Here is a 15,607-nt window from a genome sequence, read left to right as displayed (position 1 = left end):
CAAGTCGTTACAACGACTTGCGTTGGGGGGCGCTGGATAGTGAATAGTTTAATTTACTATTCCAACTCCAGTCCCCGTGGATAGTAGGGAAGGTGTTGGATAGTAAATTAAAACTATTCCCTATCCTAGAGCGCCCCCCAGCGCAAGTCGTTGTAATGACTTGCGTTGTAATGGTTGCGTCGTAAAAATACTGCGTTGTAAAAGTTGCGTTGTAAACGATGTTCCCCATTCACAAGTGATCCAAGGTGGCCTCTGGTCAATGGAGCTGAGAGCACAGACAACCTTCAGGAGCATTGTGTCACTGACAGTCTCAAGACGAATACTGTGATAGAAATTGTGGAATGTCTAGTTATCACGGATGGTGGTGGTTCTTGCTTTTTAGGAGACCTGTGCTAGGCAATAGTGATTTCCTCTGGAAGCTTGTGGGGTCTTCACATTACAACTGCTGGTATGGTAAAAAATAATGTATCACGTTTTGTTTTTCATTATGGACATTCAGCTCATACAAGCAAAAAAATAAAACTCTGTTACATCAAGAAAGATGTTTAATGTCAAAACAGAACAATAATATTCCAAATGTTAACAGCCTCTAACAAAGACCAACAACGCTTTAGTTGCGTTTGGCATTAAATCCAGCAAGCGGTGAAGAGGAATCTTGTGATCTGCTGATGGACGGAATGCAGCTCGAGACCACGTTAGTTTGACAGACCATTCGGCTAAGTCAATTCTACAGAGAAGTGAACATTACCTCATGGTGTCTGCCCTCAGATGGAACAAACTCACCTGGACAGGGGGGGTTTACAGGTTGCCCTGGATTCATGCCTGCCATATTAGATTCAGGAGAGCAACTATCAGGCTTGGTGGATCAGTCTGAAAGGCCTCATTACAAGGGGGTTAATTTTGTTTCCTCATTGGAAATTCCGCAACACTCGTACCGAGGCAGTAATATGGGATTTGGGCCCTGTTTTCAAGGTGATTAGATCATAATAAAGGAAGCTTCATATTCGTGATCCATAAGGAGGACTCTGCATAGGCTCTCACCCATCAAAACATTTTCAAAGATAGTTGTGATTCTGTAAACTTGATCCCAATTCCGCCTGCTGCAGAAACGGCTGCTGTACTGATAAGAACATTTAAGTATAGGTCCTTCTCACCCTGATGTAACATTCACCGTTTTTGCCCCATTTCGGCCTATATTGTTGATAAAATGAAAAAGAAAAAAGTATATGTTATTGACCACCAGAGCCTCGCTACATCTGACAGCATTTCCCTGGTGATCTAGGCCAATCCACTTCACCCATCATAACCCCCTATACATTTGTGCTTTTTAGTACCACCACCAGAAAACTCAGACCACAATAGTAAATATTTTTGTGGTTTGTATTTTTACCTTTAAGGAATAAATGATGGTCGGCATCCCAATTGTTCTGAAAGGAATGCATATTATCTCTTTTTAATCTTCAGTTATCTTCCAATTTAAACACCTGTTTTTAGAGTGCAGAAAACAAATGTAGTAGGAGTAAAGCGTATAAACACACAAAAAAGCTCAAGCTTTCTAACATACTATCAAAAAAGAAATGCTGTCTAAAATAAGAAGAAACATTTCCTGAACAGAAGGACCACGATAACATACAATCGATGAAGACTTCTGGACCTTCTGCATAGTTAGATCACACAACAAATGGGCTGGGTGGGCTTATGGACTTCATAACCGGACAACGGCCGAGTCCTATGCGTCTTCCAGTTTATTACTCCTCTGTTGCCCATACCAAGGCATTTCTCTTCTCCATGTGTGGCACCACTGCCTCATTGTAGAACTTTTCCAGCTTTGGTTCAGTTGTCTCCCAGAACTTGGCATCAAACTCTACGGGGGCAATGGCTGTCTCCTTCTGGGTGTACACCACAAAGTCTGTGTTCTTTAAACCAGTGGCTGCCATCTGAGTCTGCACCTGTGTGTAGTAGGGGTGGTCCTTCTTGAGGGTATAAGAATCCCCATTTGGGGTCAAACAGAATTTGTCATCTTTGCAGGCATCCCTTATTGTGTGGTCTTTGTGTTTGTATGGGCACTTAACCTCCAGGAGGCCAACAGGTTTTCCAGTTGAGTGGTCCTTGACAATGCCATCCGGGCTGGCAGCCAACCAGTTCTTCTCTGGATGGACGAAGAGGCCACAGTCTTCCACTTTGACGCCCCCACTGTGGTTCCTAGACTTCAGGTGCTCATACTCCTGGACTGCTCTCTTTTCGTTTCTAATCCCCCAGGACATTGCTGGGGTTTGTATGCCAGAGCTCTGATTCACCACTGCCTTGAGGTAAGACTGTGGGACCTCGGAACTCTTGCCATTTACAAACTTGCTGTTGGCGATCTTGTGCGCCACAGAGGCAGTGATGCGGTTTTCGCGCCATTCATGCCATTTAGGGTTGTCCCGCTGACCTCGTGTTTCCTTCTCAATATCGTTAATTGCCATCTCCAAGCTCTTGTGCCAAGTAAAGAGTGGTTCTCCTTGTCCACCCTGTTTTGCTGGCATCTTCACAGACGTTGTTCGGGTCGAATGTATCCTTGTATCAGATTGGCCACTGCTGGCAGAAGTGCCGGACGGTGTAGACTTGGAGGCATTTGCTACTCTGGCTCTACTTTTCCCTCCATCGCTTGCCAATGATCTAATGCCTGCCCCCTGGTTGTTGTTCACGTCACTGTGGATGAAGTTGGTGGTTGCTGCATATGAATTGGGGGTAGTCTTCCTGGAACTTTGGTCACTCATTGATCTGACTGTCTCCTTAGCACGAACAGTTTCAGCCCTGGCCGAGGGGGCACTTCGAGGTGTGGTTGTTGTCTTAGCCCTGGTCGACGAAGGGGCTGTTCTGGAAGTTGCTGGTTTGGATGCTGGGGTACTTGCACCCCCCACAGGGACTGACTGTCCCCCAGTTGTGGCATCTTTTCTTGGTCTGCCCATTCCTGAAGTTCAATCCTAACAAAAAGAAAGAACAGTAATTGTTCATAAGAAGTAAAATTAATACAAAAAATAGCCATTAAATGCATGAGGGTACAGCTTTTGAATATGGATGCACCCTATGGAACATTAAAGATTCACACCGACATCCTCAGCCAAAACACTTCAATCCATCTTTCTAGAATGTTTAATATGTTTCTCCCCAGATACAGTTTTGAAATGTAAGTATAGATACAAACGGAAACTCTCACTTTCACGCCTTATTGATTCAATATAAAGGGGGCGCCCTTCAGGTTAAAGAAATGTACCAGAGATACTTGTTTAGCACCTAAAAGCAGAAACCAAAGAAAAAATACTTAGGCCATACTACCCAAGTACACACACAAAGAGGGCCTAGAGGAGGTTTAGGGACCTGCGTGGGCACACTCCCCCCTTATCAACATCATTACACAACGAGCCCACGGTGCCAAGATCTATGACTGAGAGGAAGGTGGACTGAAAAGACCAAGCGCAACGCGGGCGATATCCCTTTTTAGGACGGTTTCCCTCACACACCATAGGTGTCATGCTTTATCATAGGAGTGCATCCTCGCTTCAAGACCTAGTCTTAATGCGGGCTACACCCCCGCTCTCTACGAGGGAGGAGCTCAGGGATGTTTTCAGTTTTGGCAACTGGGTTGTACTAAAATCCTATGTGATCGTGGTATATGAAAGAATCGTAAAGAATGTGCTCAAATGTAAGTGATAGTGAGTTTAAAACTGCCTGCGGGGCTATCTGATAGCGAACTTATTTAGCTAGATAGTGGCAGGGTTAAAAAGCAATAAGCTGGGTAATGGAGATGACCACCATTAGAGACATGATTGTGTCCAGTAGGCCTCACCGATGGGTACCTGCCGGCTTGGACACCCGCCCTGGGTGACAACGCTCCCCGCTCACGTTGGTTGGCGCGTGTACCTACAGCTAATTTAGCCCCGGACAGAAGTGGTAACATTTTTACCTTACATTGGTCCCCTCGGTAAGGCCTACTGGACACAATCATTCTGGCTCAGTACAGTATACTGAGGCACCTTTTAAATCATATTTTGTTGTGCACTTTACACTAGTTGCAGTAGCTGTTCACTAATTGCTCCTGATGAAAGCTGTGACACTTGGATAGGGCATATGGCTGAAACATGTTGATCCTGCATATGTAGCTGTCTCTAATGGTGGTCAGCAACCCTATGATGAAGCATGACACCTATGGTGTGTGAGGGGAACCATCCTAAAAAGGGATATCCACCGTGATGGGCTTGGTCTTTTCAGTCCACTTTCCTCTCAATACATCTTGGACCTGTGGGCTAGTTGTGTGATGATATACTACCCAAGTCCCGTTTTCTCTGTAGAGGTGGCTTGTTGCATGTTGCTAGCCTTTCCCAGTGCTCATTTTTTAAATGTAATTTTCTTCATCAGATTTCTTCAGCTTTGATGAGCCTCAACGGTATAGAATTTGGACTGAGAATATCTGGTTACAATGTTGTTTTGATTAAGGTGTACAGCTCACTGTTTCGGGCCAATTGTGTCTTGGCCACGAGCAGAGACGTTTTAAGGCATGGGCAATGTGGGCTCTGGCCCAGGTCCCTAGCCTTTCAGGTCCCCCCTGATAGTCCGCTCTTTTCTGCAGAGTCTCGTCCTGATGACCTTGAATAATTCTTAAATAGATTGTTTAAAATACTGTTTCCCTTTAATTTAATGCGAGTGGTGTGTGAGAGTCTATTACCGACATTCTGCAGAGAAATGTTGTGTTTCATGTAACATCCATAAAAAGTTTATTTTAGAACAAAACAGGGCCTCACATATAAGAAATGGAAGGGTGTCACAGAGATTATTTGCAGTAATATTAGTGTTACAATATTGAAAACACACATCACTATCCCTGTATATTAGATGTAACAACTTTAGAATTTGAACAAGTGCACTTGTTCACTGTCAGTGACCTGGTCAAAAACAGCTGAAATTGGTTCATAAATTCAAAGCTGTACCGAACAGGGCCCCAAAATATATTTGGCCCGGGCCATCAAAATCTTTAAGATGTCCCTGGCCCCAACCTACAAACGTATTCCTGCTGTGAATCTCTTTCAACTTCTTCTTACAATGATGAAGGCGCTCAAAGTGCACAGCGGCTCCTGAAGGCACTCAGTTCAACAATGGAAAAAAGGAGAGAATTCTTACCTGCATAGAGGAGACTCATATGGGCACAGAATGCCCTCTTGTGCAGAAAATGTATCACAATCTTAGTCCCAGGCAAGGGAGGTGATTTATTAAACCATATGTGACCAGTGTCTGCGGGTCTGTATCAGGGCGGGATGGGGAGCATGTTATCAACACATTGCGATAAATATTGCAAAGTGCTGTTAGCGCTATTATTTTTAACGCCGGCTATCGATGGATTTCTACGCCGAGATAGCGCATTATTAACAACGATTATCTCTGAGGCGTTATGAAATCCAGTAATAGCAGCGAAAAGCGACATTATCGCTTGAAAATCTGTGATAAGAATTGGAGATAAGGAAATCCTTGCTGATATGCCCCATGTGACCTTAACCCTGCAATCCACCTCCCATTTGGTAGATGCCTAAGTCACCTTTGAAGCAGGTGTTAAAATCCTGCGATAAGGTGGCTTGGCACTATAATTCTCGTCGCTAAATGGGTTTGCTGAAGGCTTGTAAATAAAGCGAAGCCTGGTTAGTGACTATTTCCATGTTGTTTTGCTCCGTAACGCCTACTTTGCATGTCATTAGAGATGGCATGCAAGGCGATAAAAAAAACAGTAGCAAAACCATGGAAAGTAGCGCTAACGAGGCTCAGCGCAAGCTTATAAATAGGGCGCTAAAATTATCGCCGCATTAGCGGCAAAAAGTGCTGCTAATGCGGCGATAACGCCCTTGATAAATTTGCCCCACAGTTTGTCTGCAATGTTACAGGACTAACATACAGCAGCAGTGTCCGAGTGGCACATCAAAGAAAAGAATAATGAAAATAACGAGCCTATACACCGACTACCAGTTGAGCGGATCAAGGTTTATGTATGGTTTTATGTATTCATTGTGCCTCGTTTGATTCCAAGTTCTCTGTGTGCGATTCATTTATACAGTAATTCGGTGTGCCGAAAAACTGCACGTGGAAAATCATCCGAAATTACTGTGAGGTAAATCCATATGATGAGAAATCACTAACAGGAATTACGTTTTGCTGACACATTTCCATATGAGAAATCAGTAACAAGCATCTCTACCTGTCCCAAACGTGGTATTTGTGTGAAAATAACCAAAAACATTTTTTTCAAATTAATATCCCACAAATCATCAAAAGTGATTGACGTGACATAATGCAGATAAAAAAAAAAAGACCAATCAAAACCAAGAAATAAAGACAAACAGGCCATAAAAACCCAAGCACAACAACACAGCAGAACAGACTAAGACACAGGGGATTATTATTACACACAGGTCCTAGAAAAGCCGTCAAATTGCCCATAATCTTGTACATGGCCACTGGGCACTTATTGGACCAGCAGTGACGGCGGGAGAAATATTACTATGTTAGTTAACTGAACTAATATGCAGAACTATTTTCGGATCAGATAACTATATTAGCATATTGTAGTGTGCTTTTTTTACACCATTATCTCTGTATAATGCTCAAAATACATAAAAGAATGGAATTCCCTATAAAAATTGCATTTCAGAGCATGTAATCATAACTGTCACTATAAATTCTTTATGGACGCACACTGAATATTCAGAAAATTATTTTGAAAATACTTATTAAAATATTTAATAATATTTTTTTTTTAAAGCAATCCCAATTTTCATGCGTCACCCTGACCAGTTGGCCAGCACGCTCAGCAGATTGCCTCGGCCTACATGCGAGCCTAATTCTTGTACAGCCTACCTTCATTCAGGTACAAGAAAGACATTGGGGTATGGCAAATTGCCCGTTCTAGCAAACCATAGCTCCTTCACTTCAATGTCAGCTGGCTGGCATGGAAGCAGCTCCATGAAAACTGCTCCAGAAGTCACAGTGGAAGGACCGTCCTCCTTTGGTCTATGGAACTCGTGTGATCACTGAAGTGCAAAGAAATCACCCAGCACAGGACCTCTGCGTCTTTCTCCACGCTCGTCTTTGAATAGGTCATTCTCAGCTTTGTGATCTACAGTGGCAAGTCAGACACAACCTCTCCTCAGTTGGCAGTGAGACCAGTGGACTCTGACCACTTCATGGTCTTCTCAGCACTCTCCCACGTTACTTCTGCAGGTCTAAACAGCTGGGTTCTTTTCCAGAAGCAGGCAGATACCTGTGGGTCAAGACTCTCTCCTCTAAGCAGGCAGCCCACAGGGTCACTGGCAGACCCACACCTTCCGCCAGTGATACTAGCAAAAACCACAAGATATCCCCTCGCATTTGCGATATTGGCTAGCAGGGATATCAGTCTTGGAACACAGCAATTCTTCTTTGTAGTGAAGCATTTCGATCAGGACAAAAGTGGGGAAGTTTGGTACTCACTTTTATACCGTATTCTCAGGCAGGCACTGTCTAGGTTTAGCAACTGGTTCGGCTGGGTTTCTTTTCATTCTTAAATTTTCTTCTCCAAAGAATCTATCGACCCCATGTACCAAAAATTAAGCAATTGGTTCTACAACAATTACCTGGAAAAACCCAGAAAACCAATCAATCAAGCACGCAGGAAACCATAAAAGGACCAGATGCCAGGTGAATCACACAAGCTATTAGACACCTGAAAAAACAATTTGCCACTCCCTCAAAAACTATTGGCATACATTTGGAAAGCAAGCCATTAAACGAACACTTGAAAAACTAACAAAACAGCCACATACCTGGGAAAACCAAACTATTTATTATATACTAAGAAAAACAAACATTGCTCTTACGTAGGACCATAAAATACTCAGTCACACATATGGGAACCAATATTGATGTGTTTCCCGGACACAATTAATTGTTTCCAGACCTGTGAAATCAATTATTGGTTGTGCAAGTAGAAATTCAATCACTGTTCACATACTTCTGAAACCATCCAAATAATCAGACACCTCAGAAAGCCTAAAAACTATTGTAGCCATGGAAGCCCCCATTACAGATCTCAAACCTGAGAAATACAGTCAAACACCTGGAAAACTAATTACTAAACTTGGGCTTAGAAAAGCTGGGGAACTCAGCCAATGAAGCGAAAGCATTGGCAAATCTGGCATGTGACTGGGAAACAAAGGAATCAGTCAAACGCCTGGAAAAATCAACCAATCCTTTCACAAAACTGGGGAAATCCACCCTACACCTGGAAAACTAAGCAATCAATCAAATACATTGAAACCAAAGCAATCAATCACATTCCTAGAAACCAAATCAAATATTGTACACCTAGAAAGAAAATCAATTAGGCACCTGTGAAACTAATCACATGCCTTAAAAACGAATGAATCAATAACACACCAGGGACACTAATCCATCAACCATCCGAGAAGACAATGAATCATACAAAGTCTTTGTAGGGACAAGTGATGGGGTCTGCTCCACTACACAGGCCAAAACAGACTCCAGTACAGGGCTTGGACTGGCCCCGAGGAGCTGTTCTGACAGCAGGTGTCTACATTTAGCAAGCAGTTCCTGCAGCCATCAATAGTAGGTTTCAGATGGATTCTGGGTCAAATAACCAGACTGACCAACTGAATGCCATCCAAACCAACCAATCCAATCACCGGGCCCAGCCAATGACATACCATGGCGTTCCCTTCTTCTCTCTCCCTCACCCCCCACTTCCCTTGTTGTCATCCTTCTCACATCAATCCCTCTCTACCTCTGTACTAAATCCCAGCAATGCTTGCAGTGGCCCACTGGTTCAATAAGCACCATACAAGCAACCAACCTGATGGAAGATGTGGGAAAACCAAATCAATTACTAAAATACATGGGAAATCAATTAATCAGACGAAGGACTTAATAAACAGTAATCCTAGAGAACCGATGGCATACCAAAGAAACCAATCGATCCAACACACACGCCTGGAAAACCAATCAAAGCCACCCAAGGGAAACTGATCAGTCAACCAGACACCAAGCAAACCAATCATCATACACTGATGAAATCGAACAGGTAATCAAGCACATGGGAAATCAATGAATTCACACATGGGAAATTAATAACACTTGTAGGATATCAACTACACATCATGGGGAAACGATTAATGCAATACACATCCCTAAAACAATCAAACCCACACATAGGAAAACTAGTTGCCAGAAATAAGGGTGAGCAGAGGACTTCATTTCAGAATGACAACCCTTTCCAGTCCTGGGTTTTTCCTTTTACAGATTATTTTTTCAGGCGTGCTGGTCCAATTAATCGAATTCAACTGAAGGAAGACTACAACTTCCAGAATGCACTCATGTGTTACCTGAAGGCATAGCTGAAGAATCCTGTAGAAAACACAGTGACATAGGTCATATGGTAAAAATTCTCTTGGCAGAATAAAGGATGCAACGTCAACATAAACTACATGCCTAAACACAGGAAATAAAGATAATGCACCTGCTTCTTAATGCATATGTGGCGAACACAGCATCCTAAATTGTCTCTAGATGCTTGATAGCTAGTATTATTTCTCTCTCTCAACGGCTCCTCTTCCTCAAACTGCATCCCAGCGTTATAAACACAAGTCTTTGCAGTAAGTGCATTAACCTACTGAGCAGCCTTCCCAGATGAGTGTTGGCAAGTCTGCACTTTTAGGAAAGGAGAAATATGGATCTATTAGCTAAGCAGAGCGCGTGAGTGAAATCGGCAAAGGCTTGTTTTATTTTGCTCTTGTCCATTGAGGAGGGAGGGGTGTCGTAGACACAAGCCCGGGCATGCCACCCTGCGCCCCCGGCTTGTCTGAAGCAACGCTGCATGTGGGCATGAGTCAGTGGTCTCATGGGACCGGCTGGCATCCCCAGGCGTCAGCTCGCCTCTAGGCGAGTCTGACAGCATATATCCACCGCCTTTTTCCTCGGAGACCTTGTCTATTCTAATTTTATGTACAGTATTGTCGAGACCAGGATATGACGAGCAATGGGCAGGGAACAGCACTAGACAGCATTGATATATTTCAGATCACATTCATTCACCATTTGTAACAGACAGATTACACGATTTATTAATGATGACGCCGGGATTAAAACATAAATCCCCGCAGCACAAAATAAATCCCTAGGCCACCACATCCATATCTGCTACTGGGAGGGGGTTTGGCGCAGACTTCCTAACCAGGCAGCCTGTGATTTTGGGAAAATCACTCTACCTTGTGTAATGTAACCAGTGCTCATGTGAAGCGCTCCAACGCCTGCGGGTATAGTTCGTTTTTCTAAAAACAAATGTGCGCAAAATCAAAGCTTTAAACCCAAGGTCAGGGCTTGTGGATGGCATTTAGAGTCAAAGTGCCGCCAGGGAGAGGGGATGGAATAAATGACCTCGCCCCATGGGTATTCGGAAGGGTTGGAGAAGCCCACACAGGGTTAGTTAGGCACGAGGGTGGGGGCATGCTGGGACCGCTTGGCCCTCTTTCCATTCGGACCTTGCCCAAAAGCACCAATGTGGCAGTAAGGTGCGTACGTTGAGAGTAGGGGAGAGATTGGGGTGGGAAGAAGAAACCAGATATTGTTATGGGTCATGGATAAGAAGTCTCCTTAGGGATACAAGAGGGCGGCAATAGCAGGTGTAGGTGTTTAAGTGGGCCGGGTCCGCGCGTGCTCAGCATGGACACTTCCTAAAAGCAGGTGCTGAGCCGGGTCCCTATTAGACTCTCCATTATGAAAAATAAATCTCTGCAGCAGCACCACTCTTCACTGCCTTTGATGTATCTTCAAAGAGACTAGTTATAGTTTGTACACAGTCTCATTTCAGAACTGAAGCATTTTCAATATTATATACAACGAAGCCATTGTTGTTGCTTATTACAACTAACAACCATTGACAAAACCAATAGTCCTGGCTTGTTGTAGGTATAATGATACTTGTTGCGTAATATATCTGGATACAATGGCAGAAACAGCAGCAAAATACCAGTCTGGCAGCACACTATGAGAAGCACAAATTTGTTAAGCCACACCCTTAATTACATGGACCATGCCCCTTTGATGACTCCCTCCCTCCCAGTTTTTTCATCCCACTTAAAGCCCTGTGCAGATGCTAATGTACAGGTAAAGGCTAGCCTGCAAAGAAAAGAAGATAGGGGTGACAACTGACAAGGTGCCTGGATGGTGGCCCGCCTGCCAAAGCGTGCTGAGACGACTATGATGGAGAAGTGGGATATGGGGTACACCTCAGGACAAGTAGTGCTAGGGTGGCAGAGGTGTTGAGGGGGGTGAGCAGGCTGATTTCGACTATGAGGAGGGGGAGGACAGTGAAATACCGGCATGGTTGGAAGAGACTGCACAAGCCCTCCAAGAAAGGGAAAGACAGTGGCTTAAGTAGAATAATGGGTAACGACAACCTGCGACAAAGCGTTTGTATTTTGCAAGTTAATGCACCAAAGGCAGTTGCAGATGTTGGTGGAGTGGAGGACGTAAGTGCTCGAGGAGGTGTAGAGCAGAGCACGAGCATGGGAATAAAGTGTGAGTTACAGAAAAGGTATGGCGGATTGGTGGAAGGTATGGGAGAGACATCCCCAGGGCAAGGGGGTGGTGCAGTGTAAAATCTGTGGCACTGGGACAGGATGTGGTCAGAGATAAGGGAGAAAATGAAGGCAAATTGAAGACACTGATGGATAAAGGAGAAGATGGGGATGCAGGAGAACGGTTAGAAAGGGAAGTAGATAAAGGGGATGAGGATAAAGGGAGTAGTAAATGGGACATCAAGAAAGACAGTAGTGTCAACACAGAGACTGTGACAAAAAGGCACTTAAAGAACATGGATAACATAGAAACAAGTTGCCTTACATGAGGTTAGCCATGCCTTTGAGGGAACTACTAGGGTAAGGATTTAGAAAGGAGAGCGTATTGATGTGTACAAATTACTGCATAAAAAGACCACAGGCAAAAGAGCCTGAAAGCAGGAATAATGGGATCTGGTGGAGTGCCACAAATCACATCTAACAGATACATGGAGGTAAGCATTTTTGGTAAAGCTACTGTGTATTGTGAAAGGCATCCTGATATACAAGTAGTATATCAACATTATTAAGAAAACTCAAACTGATTTTGGGGGCCTGGAATGGGTATGCTACAAGGAGGAGTCTAAACCCAGATAAGTCATGGGGCGAGGTAGATAGTGAACTTTGGTTTCAATGGGTGGCGGCTACCAGACCAGAACAGCCTCAGCCTTGCGTGCCCCATTTGGTTAGCTTGCGCCTTATCAGCCCCAGGGTAACCAGATATTGAGAAGAAAAACCCAAGACAGGCCAAACATACAAAAAGGACTACGGCCATTAGGTAGGTAGGTGTTGTGTGTGTGCTCGGTCACCCCTCTGTTGGAGGGCTTACGACCAACCTTCTCATGCGCTTCCTGTAAGAAACACAAACTATTTCAGAGGTTAGAGGCGCCTTTGGAAACATGAGCACACCTTTCAAGTCTGCTTTTGCAGGGGACTTGACCTTTGTTCTAAAAACCAGGACATAGATTGTAAACAAAGAAAAGCTTTGGAACACCCAGTCAGCCCTCTGAAACCGGGACTGTACTCGGATATCCAGGATGTCTTTTCACCCTCACCCAAAAAAAGAGGCACAGAGAAGCTTTAAGATTTCCTAACCGACCTCAAACCTAAGGGAATCTGATGCAAATTTCTACAACAGTGGTTAGGACGCCTTGGCATTTAGAACCTTTGATAGCAAGTGTCCTAGTTACATTCTTGAATAAGTTGGCCATACCAGTTGTTTCGATTTGCATTTTGGGTCTTTGTAGCCCTGTTTCTCCCAGTTTTAAATCAGAACTATGAATCCCAAAATGCAAAGCAAAAACCTGTCCTGGGTGAGTTACTCATGCATGGATCTAGAAAATTTGAGAGATCTGACCTACTGCCACTATACAGACCACAGACACTGGAAGTATTGCATTTTTAACAAGGAACCAAGATCAGGCATGCCCCCAACTAAGTACAGCAGATGTCTCTGATGTCAGAATTCGAAAATGCAAAGTGTTGTCATGATCCAACAATGAACTAACCACACCCTATTACCAGGGAGCCGTATAATGAGGGGATGAACAGCAATATTTTGGAGGGGGTGCGTCTGAGTAGATAAAACAAACTGATAACTTCTTAGCTGGCATATATGCACAGAAACGTGGTCCTCACTGCCCGTGGTGGCCCCACCGAAGGTGGTGTGTGTTTTAGGCAAACTTACTTCTGACGTATCGATGCTTTATTTCATACTAATAGCACCATCTTAAATTGGCTAAGTACCCCTGACCACTTTCACACTGAATATTTCACTTTAAGAAATGCGTAGTGCAAATCCACTACACCAGTGGTTCTTTATCTGCGTTTCAGGGGCACCTGGGGATCCGCGAAGCCTAATCAGTAGGTCCGCGACTGCTTTGCAAACTTAAATAAAATTAATAGATTAACAGGATGTATATAAATAAAGAAGCAAAACGTACAATTGAACATTTTAAAGCATTCTGTAAATGTAAAGGAATTTGAAATTATAGGCTACAAATTAAGTCAGCATTCTCACATTGATTCATGGGAGCAGTACAAGTGCATGAAACAGATCATAAGAATGATGAGTGGCCTCAATTACATTTAGATAACCTTCCTATTAAAATGTAGATTTTTTATATTTGATTGTGAATTTAATAAAATAAACCTTGTATATTTTATGAATACTATTGCTTTGCGGTTCTAAATTAACCTGGCAACACATAACTTTGGTTTCCATGAGCCCTGGGTCATTATGGCGAATAATGTAATACACCTGCTACATTTGGGACTGGCTGGGGGTCTTAAGCCGACTCGGCACCATCCTTTTTTTAAAAAAAAACTCATTGGTTTTTGTTATACCTTGATTCCTTCAAGTACATTTCCTTCTTGGCTGCTCAGCCAGAATGAATGTGATGTCTGCATGGAATGCTTGATGACAGAGAGAGTGGAACGTGAGTGTGCCTGCCTGTGTGTGGAGAATGACAGTTGAAGAGAGTGGGCTGAGCAGCAACCATGCAGCTCCTGGTGAGACCTTTATAAGACCTCTACAGGACTTTTACAAGACCTTTACAAGATCTACTCAAGGCCTCTATGAAACCTGTAACAAATAACTAATAAACCTCTTATATGGAATATAACTCCTGGCTACCTGTGGTCATCATTGGAATAACTTACAACAGTTGTCCAACAGGAGGGCAGACAAATGAGATGCCACGAAAAGTGGGTGCACGCTGAGCAAACTGTCTCATGGAGAAAGTATTCTGGCTCACATGGTCAGGTGTGTTAAACATCACGCTGGGTACAAAGGATGGTGCTCGTGAAAAGATGGTGATATGATCACAGGTTGTGCACGAGCAGAAAGCATCCTAGACATACGGAATATATTATTTATAGACAGTGTTGGCTTTTGCGGAGACGTTAAACTAAGCAGGAGTAGTACATTGGGTGATGCCATAGTTAAAGGCCATAGATGCCAACATTCCGAACAAGGACGGAGGGAGGTACTAAAAAAAATCGGGGGGAATGTATTTTTCCTATTGACTAAGATTGAAACAGAGGCAAATGTAGGCGGGAGACAGCTAAAGGGCGTTATGCAAAAATGAAACTAAGCATAGAGAAGTTCTATGATGCTGGACATCGAGTGCAATAAGCAGGAAGGCTGCTGGGGTCACAGAGCACCGCATATAAAAGTTAGGAACTTGGGCACACTCGCATCCCTGGGTGTGAGAGTGACCCTCCCCCTGCAGACCCATGCTGTTCCTTACCTGTTGCTGGCCTCCTGCCTCAGTGCACCCTCTCTGCCTCCTAAGGATAGCCTCCCGTGCCCTGTTGTCTCTGTGCACCCTCAGCCCTGCTGCTGGGTCCTGCTTCTGTGACCCTCTGCGGCTGTCTGGAGCCCCAGAGAGTCTCCCTCCTCTTTATCCTGGAGTTCCCCTCCCTAAGTTTCACTTCCCTAACATGACTGGGACATGTCTGCCCTCCCAGGTCCTCCCCTCGGGCTCCGCCCCGCGCCTGGACCGGTTCAGAGTCAGAGTCTCCTCCCTCAGCCCCGTGACGCCTCTCGGCCCCGCTCCCTCCCCGCCTACCCTGCCTCTTCCTCCTATCCTGGCTCCGCGAGCTTCAGGTTCAGCCTCTGAGCTCTTTCCTCGCCCCACTGCGCGTGCGCGGAAAAGGGGCGGAACACTCCACAGAGATAACAGGGGGAGCGGGGGGGGACCAACGTACAATAGACCGGAGGGAAGAGGAAAATCCCGGCATAGGAGAGTAGGGGGGCTGTCACATTCATGAATTTTACTTCTTGTATCGTTTATACCCGTTTCCTGCACCCCCTTCCCCCCTGTGTTCTTGCTGCAAATTGGTATGTCTTAGAACGTTGTGCTCTGCAAGGTTCTAATGTGGCGGTTTAACGGCCTGCTCGATTCCGCTCTGCAAGAGCTGTGGTACCTTACCTTCTGTGAGAGAAAACGCCCTGGTGATGACGAGAGACGAGG

General features: G+C 44.4%; 1 protein-coding gene across 1 annotated transcript; it reads right to left on the bottom strand.

The window, feature by feature from the left end:
- Positions 1 to 527: 527 nt before the first annotated feature.
- On the bottom strand, positions 528 to 15,124 carry LOC147663595 (uncharacterized). The gene is made up of 2 exons (XM_086950339.1): positions 14,882 to 15,124; positions 528 to 2,966 (listed from the first exon to the last, which is right to left on the bottom strand). Exon 2 carries the CDS (start codon positions 2,949 to 2,951, stop codon positions 1,749 to 1,751), a length of 1,203 nt encoding a protein of 400 aa, XP_086806465.1. The 5' UTR covers positions 2,952 to 2,966; positions 14,882 to 15,124; the 3' UTR covers positions 528 to 1,748.
- Between the last annotated feature and the right edge of the window lie 483 nt (positions 15,125 to 15,607).

Source organism: Lissotriton vulgaris, unplaced genomic scaffold (assembly GCF_964263255.1).
Source record: "Lissotriton vulgaris unplaced genomic scaffold, aLisVul1.2 SCAFFOLD_1742, whole genome shotgun sequence".
Classification (NCBI taxonomy): Eukaryota; Metazoa; Chordata; class Amphibia; order Caudata; family Salamandridae; genus Lissotriton; species Lissotriton vulgaris.
The sequence above is the reverse complement of the archived record's forward strand: the minus strand, read 5'-3'. Positions and strand labels throughout refer to the sequence as shown.